General features: G+C 41.9%; 1 protein-coding gene across 8 annotated transcripts in view; it reads left to right on the plus strand.

Annotated features, from left to right (window-relative positions):
- ITGAE (integrin subunit alpha E) overlaps positions 1–21114 on the plus strand; it is a 64514-nt gene that overhangs the window by 912 nt on the left and 42488 nt on the right. For all 8 annotated transcript variants that reach the window (XM_027568593.2, XM_027568598.2, XM_027568595.2 and 5 more), the window contains exon 2: positions 18831–18951. In XM_027568593.2, coding sequence (XP_027424394.1) covers positions 18831–18951 — 121 coding nt within the window. The remainder of the gene's footprint in view (positions 1–18830; positions 18952–21114) is intronic.

The raw sequence follows: 21114 nt of genomic DNA on the forward strand, positions 1-21114 counted from the left end.
CAAGTTTGTTCTCAGAGTATGGAGGCTGACGGTGCCCACACTGCCCAGCAGAGCACCCTTCCATCCCAGACTGGTGCTCAGCTGATGAGGGTGGGGGACTCTGAGAACATGAGCGTTGAGGAGAGACTGGGGGGCATGTGTCTGTGTGGTAGAAGGTGAACGTACTGGGGGAGCCTGCTTCCTGTTTCTGATGTTAGGGCCAGTATGAGAACCTGTGTGTGGGTGGAGGGGGGCAGTTCCTCTTCCCCCAGCCTGGGGGTCCCATTCTGGCCTTTAAACCTACCATGGAAACCACTTGGGGCAAGCCAAGCCATGAGCCTGCACCTGCCTACAAGGCCTCAAGGATGAGATTGAGCATGGTCATCGAGCCCCTGGAGGCAGCTCAGGTCAAGCAGGGGGCTAGGGTGGTCTGGCATAGTGATCTGGACAAGCTTCCCTGGGGGTCTCCTGCATTGGTCAGAAGCTTGATGGAAGAATGAGATGAACATCAGGCAGATGTTCCAAGGCTCTTGGGAGCCCGAGTTCTTCCTGAAGGATGGGCAGGGGCCAGCAAGTGAGCACCAGTGTCTGACAAAGCTGAATCCATTGTTGGAGGGAACCCAGAATTAGCATCCACCCCGGGGCCTGGTCACCAGAAGGCAGGCCAAAAGTGTAGGGGACCGGCAAAGCATACATTTTTGGACACATTTTAATATTTGATATTCTAAAATAATCATATGAAAAGGCCAAAACTTTGTTGAACTTCCTTTTCCTTATTTTACAGTTTAGACTTCTCTTTATTTTCAGTCACATACAGAGTGTGGAGAGGGTTTCACACTTTTTATGGCTTAAGGCTTTGATCCCCCATCACCAAGTATGTCTGAAAAAGATACTTAGTCTAGACTCTGGTCCACCCCTTCCCAGAAAGGAGGAAGTGACTGGAGCCCAGAGAGGTGCAGTGACTGTCCAGAGTTACAAGCAAGTACATGGAGAAATGGGGCTCAAGCCCAGGCCTCTGCCCTGACTTCCAGCTCTAGAATACCCCGTGGCCTGGGGTGCTAACCCTGGCATCATTCTGAGCTCCTCCTAGTGTCTGTTTCCTGTGGCCTCTGGCATGACCAGCCATTGCCCCAGTGCCTTTTTCAGCAATGTCAATCCAAGGGACATTTATCAAACCCCTTCTGGGGCCTAGACAGTCCCCAAGCTGATGGACAGCAGAGAGCAAGGTGGAGCAGACTTGCAATGTGATCACTTAGCCCACAGCTTGGCTAAGCTTTGGAAAGGGTGTGAGAGTAAGGCCCCAGCAGCTCCAGTCTGAGTGGGAGAAACGAAGGTGGCTGTGAGGTGGGATGGAGGGATGGACCAATCCTGAAGAGTTTCCTGGGGGGGTTGAGACTGGTGCTGAGTCTTGGGGGCTGGGAAGAGTCTGGAAAAGTGACACAGAGATGCAGGGAGGTTGGGAGGAACCTCTCAGACTATGACTCCAGGCCCAGGGCCCTGAATCCTGTGCCTGGCTGGGCTTCCCTAGACTGGAGAAAATCCAGACTATTCTGACGTGACCCTGATCTTTTACCCTTCCCAAGCCACCCACTGTGGTGATGTCCACTTCTCATCTGTGAGAGCAGATGAGACAACCTCAATTGTCTTAAGAGTTTTTTAGCCAGGAGCAGGTACACAAACATACTCTAACCCTGGAGCTGCCCTTAGCCCCACTCCTAGCCCTATCTTGCCCTGCTACCATACAGCCTGCTGTCCCAGCTCAGTCTTTACCCTTGAGCCATCCTATGACCCCAGCCACTCACTTCTCCCTGGGTCACCTTACAGAGGGGCTTGAGATGGAGGGTAAGGCTGTCAGAACACGACAGGCCCTCCCTTGTGATTATAACACTTAACATCAGAAGTCGAGGGCCTGCTGTGCTCTTGTATCAACTTCAGGCTGAGACCTGTGGCCCTGTTAGGTCCTCATGGGGAGTGGGAAGATGTCAGACCTGGCTCTGCCCAGGGCACACCCCAATACTTGCGTGCAAGTATATGATGGAAAACCTTGGTGGTTAGGGATGAGGGAACATAGTGTCCAACTCATGGTCTTTAGCAAGTATAGACTGGTAGAGGGGGGCTTTCTGTTTAGAACCAATATGGACAAAGATGGGGAGTGTGAGGAGTCTGTTTAGGAAGATGCAGGGCAAAGCTTGAGTGGGAGCCGAAGGCTGCTGTCAACACCCCCCCACCCTGCCCCCTGCCCAGGACATGCTGGGCCCTGGGGGTGAGGGTGCACTGTCCCTGTCCTGGGCCCCGTGTGAAGAGAGAGCGGGCTGCATTCAACACTACAAACACTCTAGCGCCAGCCAGTGGGTCCATTGACGATGCCTTCCAATCTCGCACATGGGAAAGGGCATTCCAAGCAGAGGCAAAACATCTGAGAAGTGGAATGTTTGTGGCAAGCCAGGTGTGGACTGTGGTCCATGTGGGAACTAGATGTTTCCAACCTTTGCTGGGAGGTTGCCTTGTAGGATGTATACGGGGGGCTTGTGGGCAGTCAGGCTGGAGAGGTCCAGGGTGGTGGTGGGGAGGGTGGAGGGCCAAGAGTACCAGGCAGCTAAGGGAGCTTGGCACTCACCCTGAGGGGAATGGGAAGCCACAGCAGATCTTGAGCAGGTGGCAACAGTGAGACTTACATATGGGAAGGCAGAGTCCTGGAGGAAGGGGAAGATGGTGAGGCTCCTGTGTGAAAGACTGATGTGGGTGGCTTGAAGGTGAGCTGCCCCATGGGACAGGCAACTTGCATGCGGCTATGAGGCAGGAGCTCCCCCTAGGCCTTTCTGGGTGTTCTGGGCTTGGGTGTCAGGACACCAGACTCTAGTCCCAGTTCTACAGCTAGCTCCTTATGTAAATTTGGACAACCCATGCCCCCTGGGCCTAAATTTGCTAAACCAAGAATAGTGCTGTATTTTGAATATACATTTGAATGTATATTCAAAATGCCCAGAAAAGACTCTTTTTTTTTTTAAAGATGTTATTTATTTATTTGACGGAGACACAGCGAGAGAGGGAACACAAGCAGGGGAGTGGGAGAGGGAGAAGCAGGCTTCCCGCGAAGCAGGGAGCCCAATGTGGGATTTGATCCCAGGACCCTGGAATCATGAGCTGAGCTGAAGGCAGATACTTAATGACTGAGCCACCCAGGCGCCCCCCATAAGAGACTCTTAACTGTAGGAAAGAAACAGAGGGTTGCTGGAGGGGAGGTGGGTGGGGCAATGGGGTCACTGGGTGATGGGCATGAAGGAGGGCACATACTGGAATGAGCACTGCGTGTTATACGCAACTGATGAATCTCTGAACTCTACCTCTGAAACTAGTAATACACTGTATGCTAATGAATTGGATTTAAATAAAATAAAATTAAAAAAAATAAAATGCCCAGTGTGTTGGGGGAAGATAGAGGTTTGAGGGGGCGAGGAGTGCTGGCTGACAGGATGAAGGGAGGGTCTTATTCTTACTCAGCAGGCCTAGGTGGCTGGAGACAGCTTAGGAGAGGCAGCTCTGTGGGTATTGTGGTGACAGACACTGGTTTGGCTGGGCTCATGTGTCTGACGGCACACAGGGGCTTGAGATGGAGGGTAGGGCTGTCAGAACATGACAGGCCCTCCCTTGTGGTTATAACACTAACATCAGCACCCACATACTGAGCCGTCAGCGTCAGACCCCTCACCCATCACCCAGATTACACCATTATCAAGACTTGCTGCACTTGCTGCATCATTCCATATCCCTTTTGGTTTCCTTTAAAACTGTGCTGCTCAAAATTTGGTGTGGTGACCAGCAGCAGGGCATCACTTAGGGTCCTGTTAGACGAGGCTCTCAGTCCCACTTCCTGATCTACTGAATCGGAATCTGTATTTTTTTTCTTTTTTTTAAACATTTTATTTATTTATTTGACAGAGGGAGACACAGCAAGAGAGGGAACACAAACAGGGGGAGTGGGAGAGGGAGAAGCAGACTCCCTGCTGAGCAGGGAGCCCGATGCGGGGCTCGATCCCAGGACCCTGAGATCATGACCTGAGCCAAAGGCAGACGCTTAACGACTGAGCCACCCAGGCACCCCTCGGAATCTGTATTTTAACAAGAAACTTGGGTGACTTGTTAGCAATTTAATGTTTCAGAAGCATTATTTTAAGGCAAACCCAAAACATTGTGTCGTTTCCTCCCCTACCCAAGCACTTCAGTACATGTTTCTGAGGTATGTGGTTATTTTTCTTAGCTAGCCACAATGTTCTTATCACCTAAGAAAGTTAACAATAATTGTGGGGTGTCCATATTTAAATCTTCCTATCTCAATTTATCTTTTTTTTAACAATAAGTTTTTTTGAGCCAAGATCCAAACAAGGTCCACATTACATTTGGTTGCTATGCCTCTCTTAGTCTAAAGTGGCCCCCTTGCCTATTTCTGGGTTTGTGTGTCTTTTTCAAGTCTTTGCTTTACTGCAGAGCTTGGTCACTTGTCTTGTAGAGCAGCTTCATTCAAGATTTGTGTGTTTGCTTCCTTCTGGTGCAGTTTGTCCCTTTATCCTCTGAATTTCCCAAAACCTGAATGTTAGTGCTAATGACTTCATTAAATTCAGTTGAGCTTTTTTGGCAAGCATACTCTAAACTATTGTGGGGATTTTGCTATACTTCCTAGATATATCTCACTCCCCCTTTTTGTTTCTTTTGCCAAAGTATTTTAAAGGCATGCTACTCAAAATGTGGTCTGAGGATCAGCAGCATGGGCATCACTTGGGAGCTTGTTGAAAATGCAGAGTCTGGGACTCCTGTCACCTTCCTGTGGTGTCACACTCCAAGGCACATATGTCTGAAGACCCATTCTTGGGGACGTTAAGATTGACTAGTGGGTTCAGGGGGTGTCAGTCTAATTGTAAAGTTTTCTATCAAACTTTCTTCTAGTAGTTTCATGCTTTGATTATCGTGGCCTGAATTCATTATTGTACAGTGGCTTGCAAAATTGTGTTTTTATGATTCTATTACTCTGCCCATATCAACTAGGACTATTTGGTGACCCTGAAATGCAATTTATATAGCAAAGATAAGAAAATTAGTTAGTTTTTCTCTTTAATAAACAACTTTTAGAGTAAGGGGATGGTGCCCTCATTACTTCCAATGCCAACCAATGCAGTGTTTTGATTTGTTTTGGAGGATTTTTTCTTCTCTCTTAAATATTATTATTAACTTATAGAATTTTTATATAGTCAATGTGTTTCAGAAACTTGCAATTATATTTTAATGTAAACTTTTTTGAATTACACAATAAAATCAGATTAGTAACTTTTCAAATTAAATAAAATCCATGTGACTTGTACCCATTTCAAGACACAGAATATGACCAACAGCCCAGAAGTACCCTTTGTTACTCCCTCTAGTCATTCATTACCTTATCCCCAAGGGTAACCACTCTCCTAAGTTTTAATACCATAGATTATTTTGCCTGTTTTAAATTTAGTATAAATGGAATTATACAGTATGGTCTGTTTTATTCCTAGTCTTTGACGCAACATTGTGTTTATGAAATCCAACCACCTTGTTGTAGGTTATTTTCACTGCTGTGAAGTATTCCATTGGTAACTATTCACAGCTTATCCTTTCTACTCCAGATGGATACTTGGGTGTTCCAATTTGGAGTTACGAATAGTGAGGCTGTGAACATTCTTGTACATGTCTTTTTGTGGACACATAAACACACTTCTGCTGGTGATATGCCTAAGAATAGAATTGCTGGGCCATAAGTTATACATATGCTCCACTCCAGTGATACACACAAATGGTTTCCTGAAGGGGTTGTACTGACTTATATTCTTACCAGCAGTATTTGAGAGTTCTAGTTGCTCCAAATCATTGTTAACACTTGGTATTATCTTTTTCATTTCAGCCGTTCTGGTAGTTGTATAGTGATATTATATGGTGGTTCTAATTTGCCTTTCTCTGAAGTCTGTTGAGTGCCTTCTTATTTGATTACTAGCCATTTGGATAATTTCTTGTGAAATGTCCTTTTTCCATTAGCTTACATACTTCTTTCTTATTGAGCTGTAGGAATTTTGTACATATTCTGATATAAGTCTTTTCTCAGATATTCGTTTTGCAAGTATCTTCTCTCACTCTGTGGCTTGCCTCTTTATTCTCTTAATGGTGTCTTTTGATAAACAGAAGTTCTTGAGTTTAATGAAGTTCAGTTTATCAATTCTTTCCTTTATGGTTAGTGCTTTTTGTGTCCTGTTTAAAAAATATTTGTCCACCCCAGGGTCCTCTGTTTTCACTTAAAAACGTTATTGTTTCATTTTTCAAAATGAGTCCATCCAAATCCACATTTCAACCCATCAGGAATGTGTGTGTGTGTGTGTGTGTGTGTGTGTGTGTGAGAGAGAGAGATATTGGGTGAGAATAGTCAAGATTAATTTTTTTTTCAATATTGATATCCAAGTGACCCAGCACCATTTAAAAAATCATTCTTGGGCACCTGGGTGGCTCAGTCGGTTAAGCGACTGCCTTCGGCTCAGGTCATGATCCTGGAGTCCCAGGATCGAGTCCCACGTCGGGCTCCCTGCTCAGCAGGGAGTCTGCTTCTCCCTCTGACCCTCCTGCCGCTTGTGTTCTCTCTCTCTCTCTGTCTCTCAAATAAATAAATAAAATATTTAAAAAAATAAAAATATCCTTTCCTCCCTGTTCTTCACTGTCACCTTTGTCATAAAATAGGTGATCATGTGTGTTGGACTCTCTGTTCCATCGGTCTGTCTGCCCTGTGCCAGTATAATTCTGTCTTAACTATAACTTTGTAATGTCTTGATAAATGATAGTGTGTTACAAAGTCCTACAAGTTTGTTATTCTCCCTTAAGAGTGCCTGACTATTCTTGCCCTATGCAGTTTCCTATAAATTTTTAAATTGGCTTGATAACATATCTCACCACCACCCCCGCCCAGTAATTTGCTGGGATTTTGATTAGGATTCTACTGAAGCTATAGATCAGTGTAGTGATAACTGACAGCAATATTGAGTCTTCCGTTCATGAACATGATCTATTCCTCCATCTACTTAGATCTTTAATCTCTCCTAATCTTTTATAGTTTTCAACATAGAGGTTTTGCATGTTTTTAGTTATACTTATTTTTTTTAAAGATTTTATTTATTTATTTGACAGAGACACAGCGAGAGAGGGGACACAAGCAGGGGGAGTGTGAGAGGGAGAAGCAGGCTTCCCACAGAGCAGGGAGCCTGATGCGGGACTCAATCCCAGGACACTGGGATCATGACCTGAGCCGAAGGCAGACACTTAATGACTGAGCCACCCAGACGCCCCTAGACTTATTTTTGAGCATTTGATTTTTCTGTCTTTTGCTAATAGCATCTTTAAAAATTGTTCATTTTTTATTTGATCATTGACGGCATATAGAAGTACAGTGTTTCTTTGTATATTGCTTCTATATCCAGTAACCTTGCTAAAGGCTCTTGTTAATTCTGTGTTTGGCTGTGGATCTGTTGGATTTCTCAGTCTACTTAATCATTTCATCTGCAAATAATAGCAGTTTTATTTTTTCCTTTTTAATCTTTATGCTCTGTATCTTTTTTTCTTATTGATCTAAGTCCTCTGGTAAAATGTTGAGTAAAAGTTGTGAGAGTGGGGGTGCCTGAGTGGCTCAGTCATTAAGCATCTGCCTTCAGCTCAGGTCATGATCCCAGGGTCCTGGGATCGAGCCCTGCATCGGGCTCCCTGTTCAGCAGGAGGCCTGCTTCTCCCTCTCCCACTCCCCCTGCTTGTGTTCTCTCTCTCTCTCTCTGTCAAATAAATAAATCTTTAAACAAACAAACAAAAAAAAGTGGTGAGAGTGATCATCCTTGTCTCATTCCTGATTTTAGGGAAAGCTTTCAGCAACTCACCAATAAGAATGATGTGTGCTGAAGGTTTTTGTTGATATTCTTGATCAGATTAAGGAAATTCCTTCTATTCTGGTTTACTGTGATTTTTTATCACAGATCAGTATGAGATTTTATCATGCCTTTTTCCTGCATCTGTCATAATGAACATACGATTTTTTTCCTTTTCTCCCTGTTAATGTGATAAATAAATCAGTTATTATCAAATGTCAATCCACCCTTCCATTCCTGAAATAAACTCAACTTGTTGTGATATATTATGCTTTTTATATGTCACCAGATTTGATTTGCTAATATTTTGTCTATGATTTCTACATCTATATCCAAGAGAGAGATCAATTGTCCTTCCTTGTATTGCTCCTGTCAGGTTTTTTTTTCTGATTTTTGTTTGTTTGTTTTTTAAATCTTTGCTCTTGTCAGGTTTTAATATCAATGTTATTCTGACCCCATAAGATGATTGGTAAGTGTTCTCTCAATTCTGTTTTCTGGAACAGTTTGTGTAAGATTGCTATTTCTTCTTTAAATGTTTGGAAGAGTTTGCTGTAAAGCTATCTGTGCTTGGAATTCTTCCTAAGGTTTTTAATAATCAATTTAATTTCTTTGATAAAGATTATTCAGCTTGCACTTTTTTCATCTGTTTTGGTAAATATTTCAAGGAATTTGCCTATTTCAACAAAATTGTGAAGCGCAGTGGCATAAAATTGTATATACTATCCTCTTATTATTTCTTAAATATCTTAGGATCCGTTCTGATGTCCTCTTTTTCATTCATATTGCTAATTTGTGTGTTCTTTTTTTCTTGATCAGTGTTTCTAGGGGTTTATCAGTTTTATTAACTTTTCTAAAACACAAACTTTAGCTTTGTTGATTTTCTCTACTGTAGGTTAGTTTTGTTTTGTTGATATATGCTCATATCTTTATTCCTTCCTGGATTTTCTTTGGGTTTAATTTGTTATTCTTTTACCTTTTTGAGAAGGAAGCTTAGATAAGAGTTTTCCCTTTCTTCTTTTTTAACATATGCCCTTAAGGCTGTACATTTCCTCTAAGCACTGCTTTAACTGTTTCCCACAAGTTTTGTCGTATCTTAATTCTCATTTATTTCAAAATATTTAAAAATTTCCATTGTGATTTCATTTTTGACTCCAGGTTATTTGGAAGGGCATTGCTTAATTTCGTTTTTTTTTCACTTACATAATTATATTTATTATGTAGAGTTGAACATGGTCCTTTTTTTTATTGTGATGTTATGTTAATCACCATACATTACATCATTAGTTTTTTTAATTTTTATTGTTATGTTAATCACCATACATTACATCATTAGTTCTTGATGTACTGTCCCATGATTCATTGTTTGTGCGTAACACCCAGCGCTCCACGCAGAATGTGCCCTCTTTAATACCCATCACCAGGCTAACCCATCCCCCCACCCTCCTCCCCTCCAGAACCCTCAGTTTGTTTTTCAGAGTCCATCGTCTCTCCTGGTTCGTCTCCCCCTCCGACTTACTCCCCTTCATTCTTCCCCTCCTGCTATCTTCTTCTTTTTCTTTAACATATGTTGCATTATTTGTTTCAGAAGTACAGATCTGTGATTCCACAGTCTTGCACAATTCACAGCGCTCACCATAGCACATACCCTCCCCAATGTCTATCACCCAGCCACCCCATCCCTCCCACCCCCCACCACTACAGCAACACTCAGTTTGTTTCCTGAGATTAAGAATTTCTCATATCAGTGAGGTCATATGATACATGTCTTTCTCTGACTGACTTATTCGTTCAGCAAAATACCCTCCAGTTCCATTTACCTCGTTGCAAATGGCAAGATATCATTCCTTTTGATGGCTGCATAATATTCCATTGTGTATATATACCACATTTCTTTATCCATTCATCTGTCGATGGACATCTTGGCTCTTCCCACAGTTTGGCTATTGTGGACATTGCTGCTATAAAAATCAGGGTGCACATACCCCTTCAGAGCCCTACATTTGTATCTTTGGGGTAAATACACAGTAGTACAATTGCTGGGTCATATGGTAGCTCTATTTTCAACTTTTTGAGGAACCTCCATACTGTTTTCCGGAGTGGCTGCACCAGCTTACAGTCTCACCAACAGTGTAGGAGGGTGCCCCTTTCTCTGCATCCCCGCCAACATCTGTCATGTCTGAATGTGTAGATTGCACTAGGTAGCATTGACATCTTCACAATATTTGTTCTTCCAATCCATGAGCATGGAACGTTTTTCCATTTCTTTGTGTCTTCCTCAATTTCTTTCATGAGTATTTTATAGTTTTCTGAGTACAGATCCTTTGCCTCCTTGGTTAGATTTATTCCTTGGTATCTTATGGTTTTGGGTACAAGTAGTAAATGGGATCAACTCCTTAATTTGTCTCTCTTCTGTCTTGTTGTTGATGTATAGGAATGCCACTGATTTCTGTGCATTGATTTTATATCCTGCCACTTGACTGAATTCCTGTATGAGTTCTTGCAGTTTTGGGGTGGAGTCTTTTGGGTTTTCCACATAAAGTATCATATCATATGCAAACAGTGAGAGTTTGATTTCTTTGCCACTTCAGATGCCTTTTATTTCTTTTTGCTGTCTGATTGCTGTGGCTAGGACTTCTAATACTATGTTGAAAGGCAGTGGTGATAGCGGACATCCCTGCCGTGTTCCTGACCTTGGGGGGAAAGCTCTCAGTTTTTCCCCATTGAGAATGATATTCACTGTGGGTTTTTCATAGATGGCTTTTATGATCTTGAGGTATGTACCCTCTATGCCTATACTCTGAAGAGTTTTGATCAAGAAAGGATGCTGTACTTTGTCAAATGCTTTTTCTGCATCTATTGAGAGGATCATATGACTCTTGTTCTTTCTTTTATTAATGTATTGTATCACGTTGATTGATTTGCAGATGTTGAACCAACCTTGCAGCCCAGAGATAAATCCCACTTGGTCGTGGTGAATAATCTTTTTAATGTACTGTTGGATCCTATTGGCTAGTATTTTGGTGAGAATTTTTGCATCCATGTTCATCAAGGATATTGGTCTGTAATTCTCCTTTTTGTTGGGGTCTTTGGTTTGGGGATCAAGGTAATGGTGGCCTCAGAAAACGAGTTTGGAAGTTTTCCTTCCATTTCTATTTTTTGGAACAGTTTCAGGAGAATAGGTATTAATTCTTCTTGAAATGTTTGGTAGAATTCCCCTGGGAAGCCATCTGGTCCTGGGCTTTTGTTTGTTGGGAGATTTTTGATGACTGCTTCAATTTCCCTAGGGGTTATAGGTCTGTTTAGGTTTTCTCTTTCTTCCTGGTTCAGTTTTGGTAGTTGATACATCTCTAGGAATGCATCCATTTCTTCCAGGTTATCTAATTTGCTGGCATAGAGTTGCTCATAATATGTTCTTACAACTGTTTGTATGTCTTTGGTGTTGGTTGTGATCTCTCCTCTTTCATTCATGATTTTGTTGATTTGGGTCATTTCTCTTTTATGTGTGATGAGTCTGGCCAGGGGTTTATGAATCTTGTTAATTCTTTCAAAGAACCAGCTCCTAGTTTCATTGATCTGTTCTACTGTTCTTTTGGTTTCTATTTCATTGATTTCTGCTCTGATCTTTCTTATTTCTCTTCTCCTGCTGGGTTTAGGCTTTATTTGCTGTTCTTTCTCCAGCTCCTTTAGGTGTAGGGTTAGGTTGTGTATTTGAGACCTTTCTTGTTTCTCGAGAAAGGCTTGTATTGCTATATACTTTCCTCTTAACACTGCCTTTGCTGTATCCCAAAGATTTTGAACAGTTGTGTTTTCATTTTTGTTTGTTTCCATGAATTTTTTTAATTCTTCAATTTCCTGGTTGACCCATTCACTCTTTAGTAGGATGCTCTTCAGCCTCCATATATTTGAGTTGTTTCCGACTTTCTTGTTTTCACTGAGTTCTAGTTTCAAAGCATTGTGCTTTGAGAATATGCAGGGAACGATCCCAGTCTTTTGGTACCAGTTGAGACCTGATTTGTGACCTAGGTTGTGATCTATTCTGGAGAATGTTCCATGGGCACTAGAGAAGAACGTGTATTCTGTTGCTTTGGGATGGAATGTTCTGAATCTATCTGTGAAGTCCATTTGGTCCAGTGTGTCATTTAAAGTTTTTATTTCCTTGTTGATCTTTTGCTTAGATGATCTGTCCATTTCAGTCAGGGGGGTGTTAAAGTCCCCCACTATTATTGTATTGTTGTCGATGTGTTTCCTTGCTTTTGTTATTAACTGCCTTATATAATTGGCTGCTCCCATGTTAGGGGCGTAGATATTTACAATTGTTAGATCTTCTTGTTGGATAGACCCTTTAAGTAGGATATAGTGTCCTTCCTCATCTCTTATTACAGTCTTTGGTTTAAAATCTAATTTGACTGATATAAGGATTGCCACCCCAGCTTTCTTTTGGTGTCCATTAGCATGGTAAATGGTTTTCCACCGCCTCACTTTCAATCTGGGGGTGTCTTTGGGTCTAAAATGAGTCTCTTGCAGACAGCATATTGGTGGGTGTTGTTTTTTTATCCAATCTGATAGCCTGTGTCTTTTGATTGGGGCGCTTTGCCCATTTACACTCAAGGTAACTATTGAAAGATATGAATTTAGTGCCATTGTATTGCCTGTAAGGTGACTGTTACTGTATATTATCTGTGTTCTTTCTGGTCTGTGTTACTTGTAAGCTCTCTCTTTGCTTAGAGGACCCCTTTCAATATTTCTTGGAGGGCTGGTTTCGTGTTTGCAAATTCCTTTAGTTTTGGTTTGCCCTGGAAGCTTTTTATCTCTCCTTCTATTTTTGATGACAGCCTAGCTGGATATAGTATTCTTGGCTGCATATTTTTCTCATTTAGTGCTCTGACGATATCATGCCAGTCCTTTCTGGCCTGCCAGGTCTCTGTGGATAGGTCTGTTGCCAATCTAGTGTTTCTACCATTGTAGGTTACAGATCTCTTCTCCCAAGCTGCTTTCAGAATTTTCTCTTTGTCGCTGAGCCTTGTAAGTTTTACTTTAGATGTCGGGGTGCTGACCTATTTTTATCGATTTTGAGGCGGGTTCTCTGTGACTCCTGGATTTTGATGCCTCTTTCCTTCCCCAAATTAGGGAAGTTCTCTGCTATAATTTGCTCCAATATACCTTCTGCCCCTCTCTCTCTCTCTCTCTTCTTCTGGGATCCCAATTATTCTAATATTGTTTCATCTTATGGTTTCATTATCTCTCGAATTCTGCCCTCATGATCCAGTAGTTGTTTATCTCTCTTTTTCTCAGTGTCTTGATTTTTCATCATTTGGTCTTCTATATCACTAATTCTCTCTTCTGCCTCATTTATCCTAACAGTTAGAGCCTCCATGTTTGATTGCACCTCATTAATAGCCTTTTTGATTTTGACTTGCTTAGATTTTAGTTCTTTTATTTCTGCAGAAAGAGTTTCTCTAATAACCTCCATGCTTTTTTCAAGCGCAGCTAGTATCTTTAAAATCATCATTCTGAACTCTAGTTCTGACATCTTACTAATATCCGTATTGATTAGGTCCCTGGTAGTCGGTACTGCCTCTTGTTCTTTTTGTTGAGGTAATTTTTTCCATCTTGTCATTTTGTCCAAAGGAGAATAGATGAATGAGAGGAGTAAATGCTAACAGGGTAACGACATCACCAGAAAATATACACTGAAAAAATCAGAAGAGACCTGAAACTAGGAGAAAAGAAAGGGAAAGAAAGAAAAAAGAAAAAAAAAAGAAAAAGAAAAAGATAGAAGCATACAAAAACAAAACAAAACTAAAAAAACAGAATATGATCACATATGATCAGGCTGGTGCATAGATCAGTGCCACACACTAGATTTTTGGTGTGTTTTGGTCTGTTAGAAGAAAGTGCCTCCCAAAATTTTAAAGAAAGAAAAACATATATGTACAAAAATAAGGGTTAATACGATGAAGGGATGGAATATGACTGTAAAGATGAAAATTATAAGATTTTATAAAAGGAATTGATAAGTTGGTTGAAAAAAGAAAGAGGATTTCAAAAAAAAGGGAGAGAATGTGATCAGGCAGGAGAGTAGAACAAAGCCATACACTAGAGATTTAGGGTATATTTTGATCTATTAGAAGAAACTGTATTCCAAAATTTTGAAGAGGGAACAACTTATATATATATATATTATATATATATATTATATATATATATATATACCAAAAATAAGGTTAACTACTATGAAGGGATAGAATATGACTCTAAAAATGAAAAGTAAAAAAGATTTTTTTAAAAAAGGGATTGATAAGATGTTGGTTGAAAAAGGAAAAAAAATTCAAAAGAAAAAAAGACAGTTAAAAAAATTAACTTTGAGAGACTAAAGAATCATGGGAAAAAGGCCATGAATTCTATATGCAGTATTCCCCTAGCGCTGGAGTTCTGCCGTTCTCATTGATCAGTAAACTTGGTCTTGGCTGGCTGTTTGTGCTGATCTTCTGGGGGAGGGGCCTGTTGCCATGGTTCTCAAGTGTCTTTGCGGGAGGCGGAACTGCCCCGCCCTTGTTGGTCCAGGCTAAGCAATCGCTCAGGTTTGCTCTCGGGAGCTTTTGTTCCCCGCAAGCTCTCGGTCCAGCTTTGGAGGATGACAGTGAAAATGGCGGCCTCCCAATCTCCGCCCCAGAGGAGCCGAGAACTCAGGGCCCCGCTCCTCAGTGCACCCCCAGAGAAAAGCAGTCACTCCCGTCTCTCCGGTCTCTGGCTGCACTCCTTGCTCCCCCGGCCTGTGACCGAGTGTTTCTATCTCTGGCACCTGACCCCGTGTGGAGTCTCCAAACCCAGCAGATCCCTGCGGTGTGCTCCCACGCGCTCCTCCCAGGGGAGGGAGGGGAGTCTCCCGGGATCTGCTGCTTGTTGGGTCCCTGCTGGAGGAGCAGTGGCTCGACTGTCACCGATCACAGTGTATGGCAACCCTGAGCTGAGAGCCCACGCCTCGGCTCCGTCTCTGCAGCCGGCTTCCCCACTCCAATACCTGGGAGCTCTGCCGCACTCAGGCACCCCCGGTCTTTCTGTGACCCCGAGGGTCCTGAGACCACACTGTCCCGCGAGGGTTCCACCCCCCGCTTAACCACTGGAGCGACGTCCCTCAGCGGAGCCGACTTCCGAAAGTTCCGATCTTGTGCTACGCGGCTCTAGCACTTGCCAGAAGTGGCTGACGGAGGCCCCACCCCCACCCCACCCCCCCGCCATCTATCCTCCCGAATATCGCCTCGGATTCTACTTCTCCGCACATCCTACCTTCCAGTAAGTGGTCACTTTTCTGTTGAGAGAGTTGCTGCTATTCTTTTCTTCGATCTCCTGTTGAGTTCATAGGTGTTCAGAATGGTATGATCCCTATCCAGCTGAATTCCTGAGACCAGACGAAATTTAGGTCTCCTACTCCTCCATCTTGCTCCTCCCCGCCCCTGCATTGCTTACTTTCTGAGACGTTCAAGTTTTTTTAGTTTCTTTTTGTTATTGGCTTCTAATTTAATTCCACTGTAGTCAGAGAACATATTCTGAATTATTTCAATCCATTGAAGTTTATTGGGGCTGCTTTTTGATGTAGCATATGTTCAATTTTGGCAAATGTTTCATGTGCATTTGAAAAGTGCTTATTTTACCATTATTTACAGTGTTCTATTAATCAGGTCAATTTTGTTAATTGTGTTGTTCAGATCTTCTATCTCCTTAGTGATCTTTTCATAGCTTATATGAAAGATTGTTAAAGCATTAAAATCTCCCATTTTGGTTGTGGATTTTTGTATTTTTCCTTTTAATTCAATCAATTTTTAAATATATTTTGTAGTGATGTTATTGGATGCATACAGATTTTAAATTTATATCTTCTTGGTAAATAAAGAACAATGTATTTGTATATAGATATTTCTTTCTCTTCCTTATATAAAAGTCTGTAAACCTGTCCTTTGCCTAATGATTTTAATTTGTTTTTAAAATTGCTACTGCTAAGTGTAAAACCATTAATTGGAAGAAATATTTACATCAATTTCAATGGAAAAACTGGTTCATTCCATCCAGCCCAATACCCAAACAGTTTTTACTGATGGAAAAATTTATTAATTGGCCAATAAAACAGGTTTATACTAAAAAAAAAATTTGAATATAAAGATACAATTTACATATACAACTTATTGCAATAAAGGTTAATTGTCCTCATTAAAAGAAGAAATGAAGACTTAATGATGAGTAGTGGAGAATATTTGTGAGGGAGTCATTGAGAAAGGTACATTTTTCCTTCTGCACCATTTCTTCAGTCTTTTGGGTACTCATGGTTATCTTGCATTCAAACTACCTTTAAAAATAAAGTTATAGCACAGAAAAATACACTGAGGGTAAAACAAACACTAAACCTGAACGCACTTCAAAATACATGGAATAGCTTATGCATTTAACACACTGCAGAATCACAGAAGCTACTACCTCTCCAGCCCTTTCAATCGCCATGTATATGCAAAAACAAAGCATTTGGGATTTATCCAAATAAGGCAAGCAGTGCACATTTGTTTCCTATGATATTGTTGGGCTAGGAACTGTTTTATTAAGAAAATTAGTATGTTTTTGCCTGAAAGTGTGATGTCAGAACATCATTCCTTATAGCATGTTTATGTGGTGTATTTAGGGATGAAAAAGTCATTATTACTAACATCATTTAAAAAAGAGTGTTTTCCAAAAAGTAGTATAGCTTTTCAAGAGCCACTGCAAAAAGTTTCTCCTTGAACAGTAGTTGAACAGATGAGTTCTGTACACTGAACTTCACCTTGCCCTTTCTCTATGGAAATAATTTACATTAGAGTTTTTACAGTGGAGTGGCATGGTCCCAACAGAGGCCCAGATGCATATGGGATTTCTGAGAATGATAAAGTTGATACTGCAAAATCTATGGGGTTAAGATGAGCTATTCAAGAAATAATGTTGAGACAATTTCATTTGTGGGGAGAAAAAGTAAAAGCTGGATCGCTATTTTACTCCACACACAAAAATAAAGTGTAGCTGGATCAAAGATTCAAGTGTAAGAAGTGAAACAAAAAAAACCCCAAAATATAGAGGAAAACATGAGTGAACTTAAAAAAAAAAAAATCACTGAATGGGGAAGCATGACATAAAACTCAAGAGTCATAAATGAAAAATGACTACATACAAACTATAGTTGTGGGGAAAGATATCATGCAAGCCAAATAAATAGCTAAGTGAGAAACAATATCTTTAACACATTGATAATTTCTTTTGGATTCAAAAACTCTTACAGGGCACCTGGGTGGCCCAGTCGTTAAGCATCTCAGGTCATGATCCCAGGTCCTGGGATCGAGCCCCTCGTTGGGCTCCCTGCTCGGCGGGAAGCCTGCTTCTCCCTCTCCCACTCCCCCTGCTTGTGTTCCCTGTCTCGCTGTCTCTCTGTCAAATAAATAAATAAAATCTTTTAAAAAAAACAACTCTCACAAATTAATAAGAAAGCAATAAATACTTCATACAAATGGATAATGTATATTAATAGGTAGTAAACAACTTAAAATAAGAGGCTTGACCTCACTCATAATTTAAAAAAAATATATTTTGGAACAAAATGATAAGGTACTCCTTCAAAACAAGGATGAAAAGGTCTGCACACAGCTCAAGCAGTGCTATGGGAAAACAGGCCTTTTCCTATTCTGTTGTTGTATGAATTGGCATAACCTCTGTGGGGGACAATCTGTCAATATCAATTTTTCCTCAAAACTTTTTAGTGAAAGATGTCAAATATACAGAAAAGTTGAAATAATTGTGCAGTGGAAAATTATATACCACACTTAGATTTTACAATTGTCAACATTTTGTTCTATTTGCATTATCACATATATATCATATATATAAACATATATCTGCATATCCATCTAGCCATCCATCAAGCCATCTTGCATTTTGATGCATTTCAAAGTAAACTGCAGACATTGGTATAATTTATCCCTAAATATTTCAGCATACACATCAACTAGAGTTCGGTGTTTGTTTATGGTTCTTTTTTGAGGGAAAATGTACCTTCGATGAAATGCACAAATTTTTAAGTTGACCATTCAGTGTGTTTTTGACAAATGCACACACCTTTGTCATCCAAATTCCTGTCAAGATCTAGGATATTTCCATCAGCCTACAAAGTTTCTTCCTGTCCCTTCCCAGTTAAGCCCCATCCCCATACCCCCAGGAAATATTTTTTACCATAAATCAGTTTTGCTGGTTCTAGAACATCATGTAAGTGGAATTATACAGTACATGCTCTTTTATGTAAAGCTCCTTTCACTCAGCATAATGATTTTTGTGATATACCCATCTCGCTGTGTGTGTCAATTGCTCATTCCTTTTTACTCCTGAGTAGTATTCCATTGTATGAATATACCACAGTTTATCCCTTCCCCAGCTGATGGCCCTTTGGATTGTTTCCAGTTGGGAACTATTACAAATAAAGCTTCTGTAAACATTCTTGTACCTGTTTGAAGACGTTTTCTCTTGGGTCACTTGGTGGAGGGTCGTAGATAGAATGTATGTATAGCCTGTCCCTGGGGCTCAACTTTGGGGCAAGACCCTGTCGTGAGTATGCGCTGACAGGTACAGAAAGTGCATAGTGGGAGGTGTGAGAAGGTGGGAAGTACTTCTAGGGGAGAACCAGGGAAAGTTTCCTGGAGGAAGAGGCCTTGGTGCTGACACAGTTTAGTAGGAGGATTGGGGGGGGCGGGGGTCTGGGTCAGACATGCCTACGTTCCTGTCCTATTCCCACAGGAAAAAGATCTTGGGAGTCTCAATTTCTCGTCTGTAGAATGGGTGTGATGACCCCACAAGATGTGACTGAATGATGGGAGTCAAAGGCCTAGCCAAGGCCTCGACAGGCTCCCTCTTTTGTTAATGTTCCTCTGTTCTCCACAGGCCTTGCTCTTCTGGCGGCCTTCAACGTGGATGAGGCCCGGATCTGGGTGACTCCTGAGGGAGACACACCCTATGTGCTCAACTCCCTTCTTCACCAAGACTCCAGCACCAACCAGACCTGGTGAGTGGCGCCTGGCAGATGGGAGGCATAATTGAGGGCGCCTCTGGGGAGTCTGAACAAGCCCCAGAGAAGGCTCACCCCCACAGTCTGGGAAAAAACTCCCTTCACTTTCAAAAAGGTGTACAGGAGAGAGGCTATGAGCACCAGGCCAATCCTAGCCCTCTTTACTGCCAGGGAACGGGGGGCAGGATATGACCTCAAACTATTTTAAAATAAAGTTTAAGGCTGTTTTGTAATGCTCAGTATAGAAATTTTGGGCAATGACAAAAATATCAGAGAAAAAATGGAAACTGCGAGGCATCAGGGAATGTGGTTAAGAGGCAGGTTGTGGGTCTGGTAGCCATGGGTCAGTGACAGCTTTACTCTGTACTTGTAGCGAAGCACTCAACCCACAACCCGTTTCTTATCTCTACTGTAGTGGTAGAGATTTCCCTATATCACGGGGTTGTTGCATAAAACTATTTGAGTTAATGCACAGAAAGGATTTATTACAGTTTCTGGCCAAACTCAAGCTCACTAAACATTGCATTTGTGTTTTTAAAATCTCATCTGGGGGATGTCTGGGTGGCTCAGTTGGTTAAGTGTCTGCCTTCGGCTCAGGTCATGATCTCAGGCTCCCGGGATGGAGCCCCACATCGGGCTCCCTGCTCCGCGGTGAATCTGCTTCTCTTTCTCTCTTCCTCTGCCCCTCCCCACTGCTCATTCTCTCTCTCTCAAACAAATAAAATCTTTTTAAAAAAAATAAAAATCTCATCTGTACCCACCCATTAGATAAGCCACAAATTTTAAATGTGACAAAATTCTGCTGGTGAGGATGTGGGAACCTGTGGGGCTGTAAATTGATACAACCAACTCAGAGAATCGTTTTACCATATCTGGTAATGTCCAAGATGCCTTTGACCCAGCCATTCCACTCCCAGACGCCAACCTTAGAGATAGTCCCAGGCACATGTAAAGCTATTTATTGTAGCATTTCTTAGAATAGTGAAAGACTGGAAATGGTCCTCATTAGGAAAATGGAGGAAATAAGCTGTGAATCATATACGATGCAATATTAGAAGCAGGTCAAATGAATAAAATGAGCACAGTGGTTGTTAACTTGAATCACTCCCAAAACGTAAGGTAAAAATGGTGATTGTTGAATTATATATACAATGGTCATTTATTCAACAAGTATCTATACGGAGCACTGACTATGTGCCAGACCCTGAAGATACAGCTGTGAGCAAAGTAGACAAAAATTCTTAGGCTCGGGGGAGATAGACAATGAGCAAGCAAGCAAAATATGTATTATATCAGATGGTGATAGTGGGGATATGCTAATGTAGAAACATGTCTTTAGTTTTGTCCCTTATCGTCATCAAAATGACTTTTAGAGCTGCTTTGTTTTGAAGCCAGGATCCAGTCAAGGTTCACATGTGCCATATTGTTGTGTCTCTTTATTCTCTTTTAATCTAGAGCAATTTTTCCTTTCCTTTTTGTTCATAATGGACATATGGCTTTCTCTGTGCTTGCTGTCACCCAGCTCTGCTCATGCCCTGCCCCAGGCCAGTCCCCTCCCCATCCCTGCTGCTTTGCTTCTTGTCAGTGGTCAAGGGTTTCCTTCTTACCCAGCACACATGAGCCATGAGCCCAGCATCCAGACAGGCTTTGGGGCAGAGCCAGATGAGGAGCCCAAGTTTTCTGGCTGAGCGGAGCTCCCCATCTTCCCAAGTTGAGCATAGCAGAAGCTCTGTTTGGTGGAGGATGGGTAGGCAGTAACAGCTTCTGAGGCAGCCTTATAGCCCTGGGACTTGGGCCATGACCCCGCCAGCTAAGCATGCTTGGACCCCTTGCTAGACTGTGGTTTCCTCCCTGTACAGTGAAGAGGCTGGTGACCATGCAAGTGGGAAGGGCAGGGTCAGTTTGTTCATTCATTCATACATTCAGGAAGTATTTATGGAGCATCGACTCAATCACAGGCTAAATGTGGGGATAAGATAGTGAAAGAGGCACAGTCCCTGCCCTCGTGGGGCCCCCTGGCTCATGAAGGAGACAGACAAGGCAGGCAATGACAAGAGGAGTGATGGCAGCTCTGGTGGGGATGTCTAGGGTACTTTGGAGACATAGAGGCAGGTGTATCCTTCAGTCACAAGGTGCGCATCAACCCTGGGGCTGAGGAGA

Source organism: Zalophus californianus, chromosome 16, assembly GCF_009762305.2.
Source record: "Zalophus californianus isolate mZalCal1 chromosome 16, mZalCal1.pri.v2, whole genome shotgun sequence".
Classification (NCBI taxonomy): domain Eukaryota; kingdom Metazoa; phylum Chordata; class Mammalia; order Carnivora; family Otariidae; genus Zalophus; species Zalophus californianus.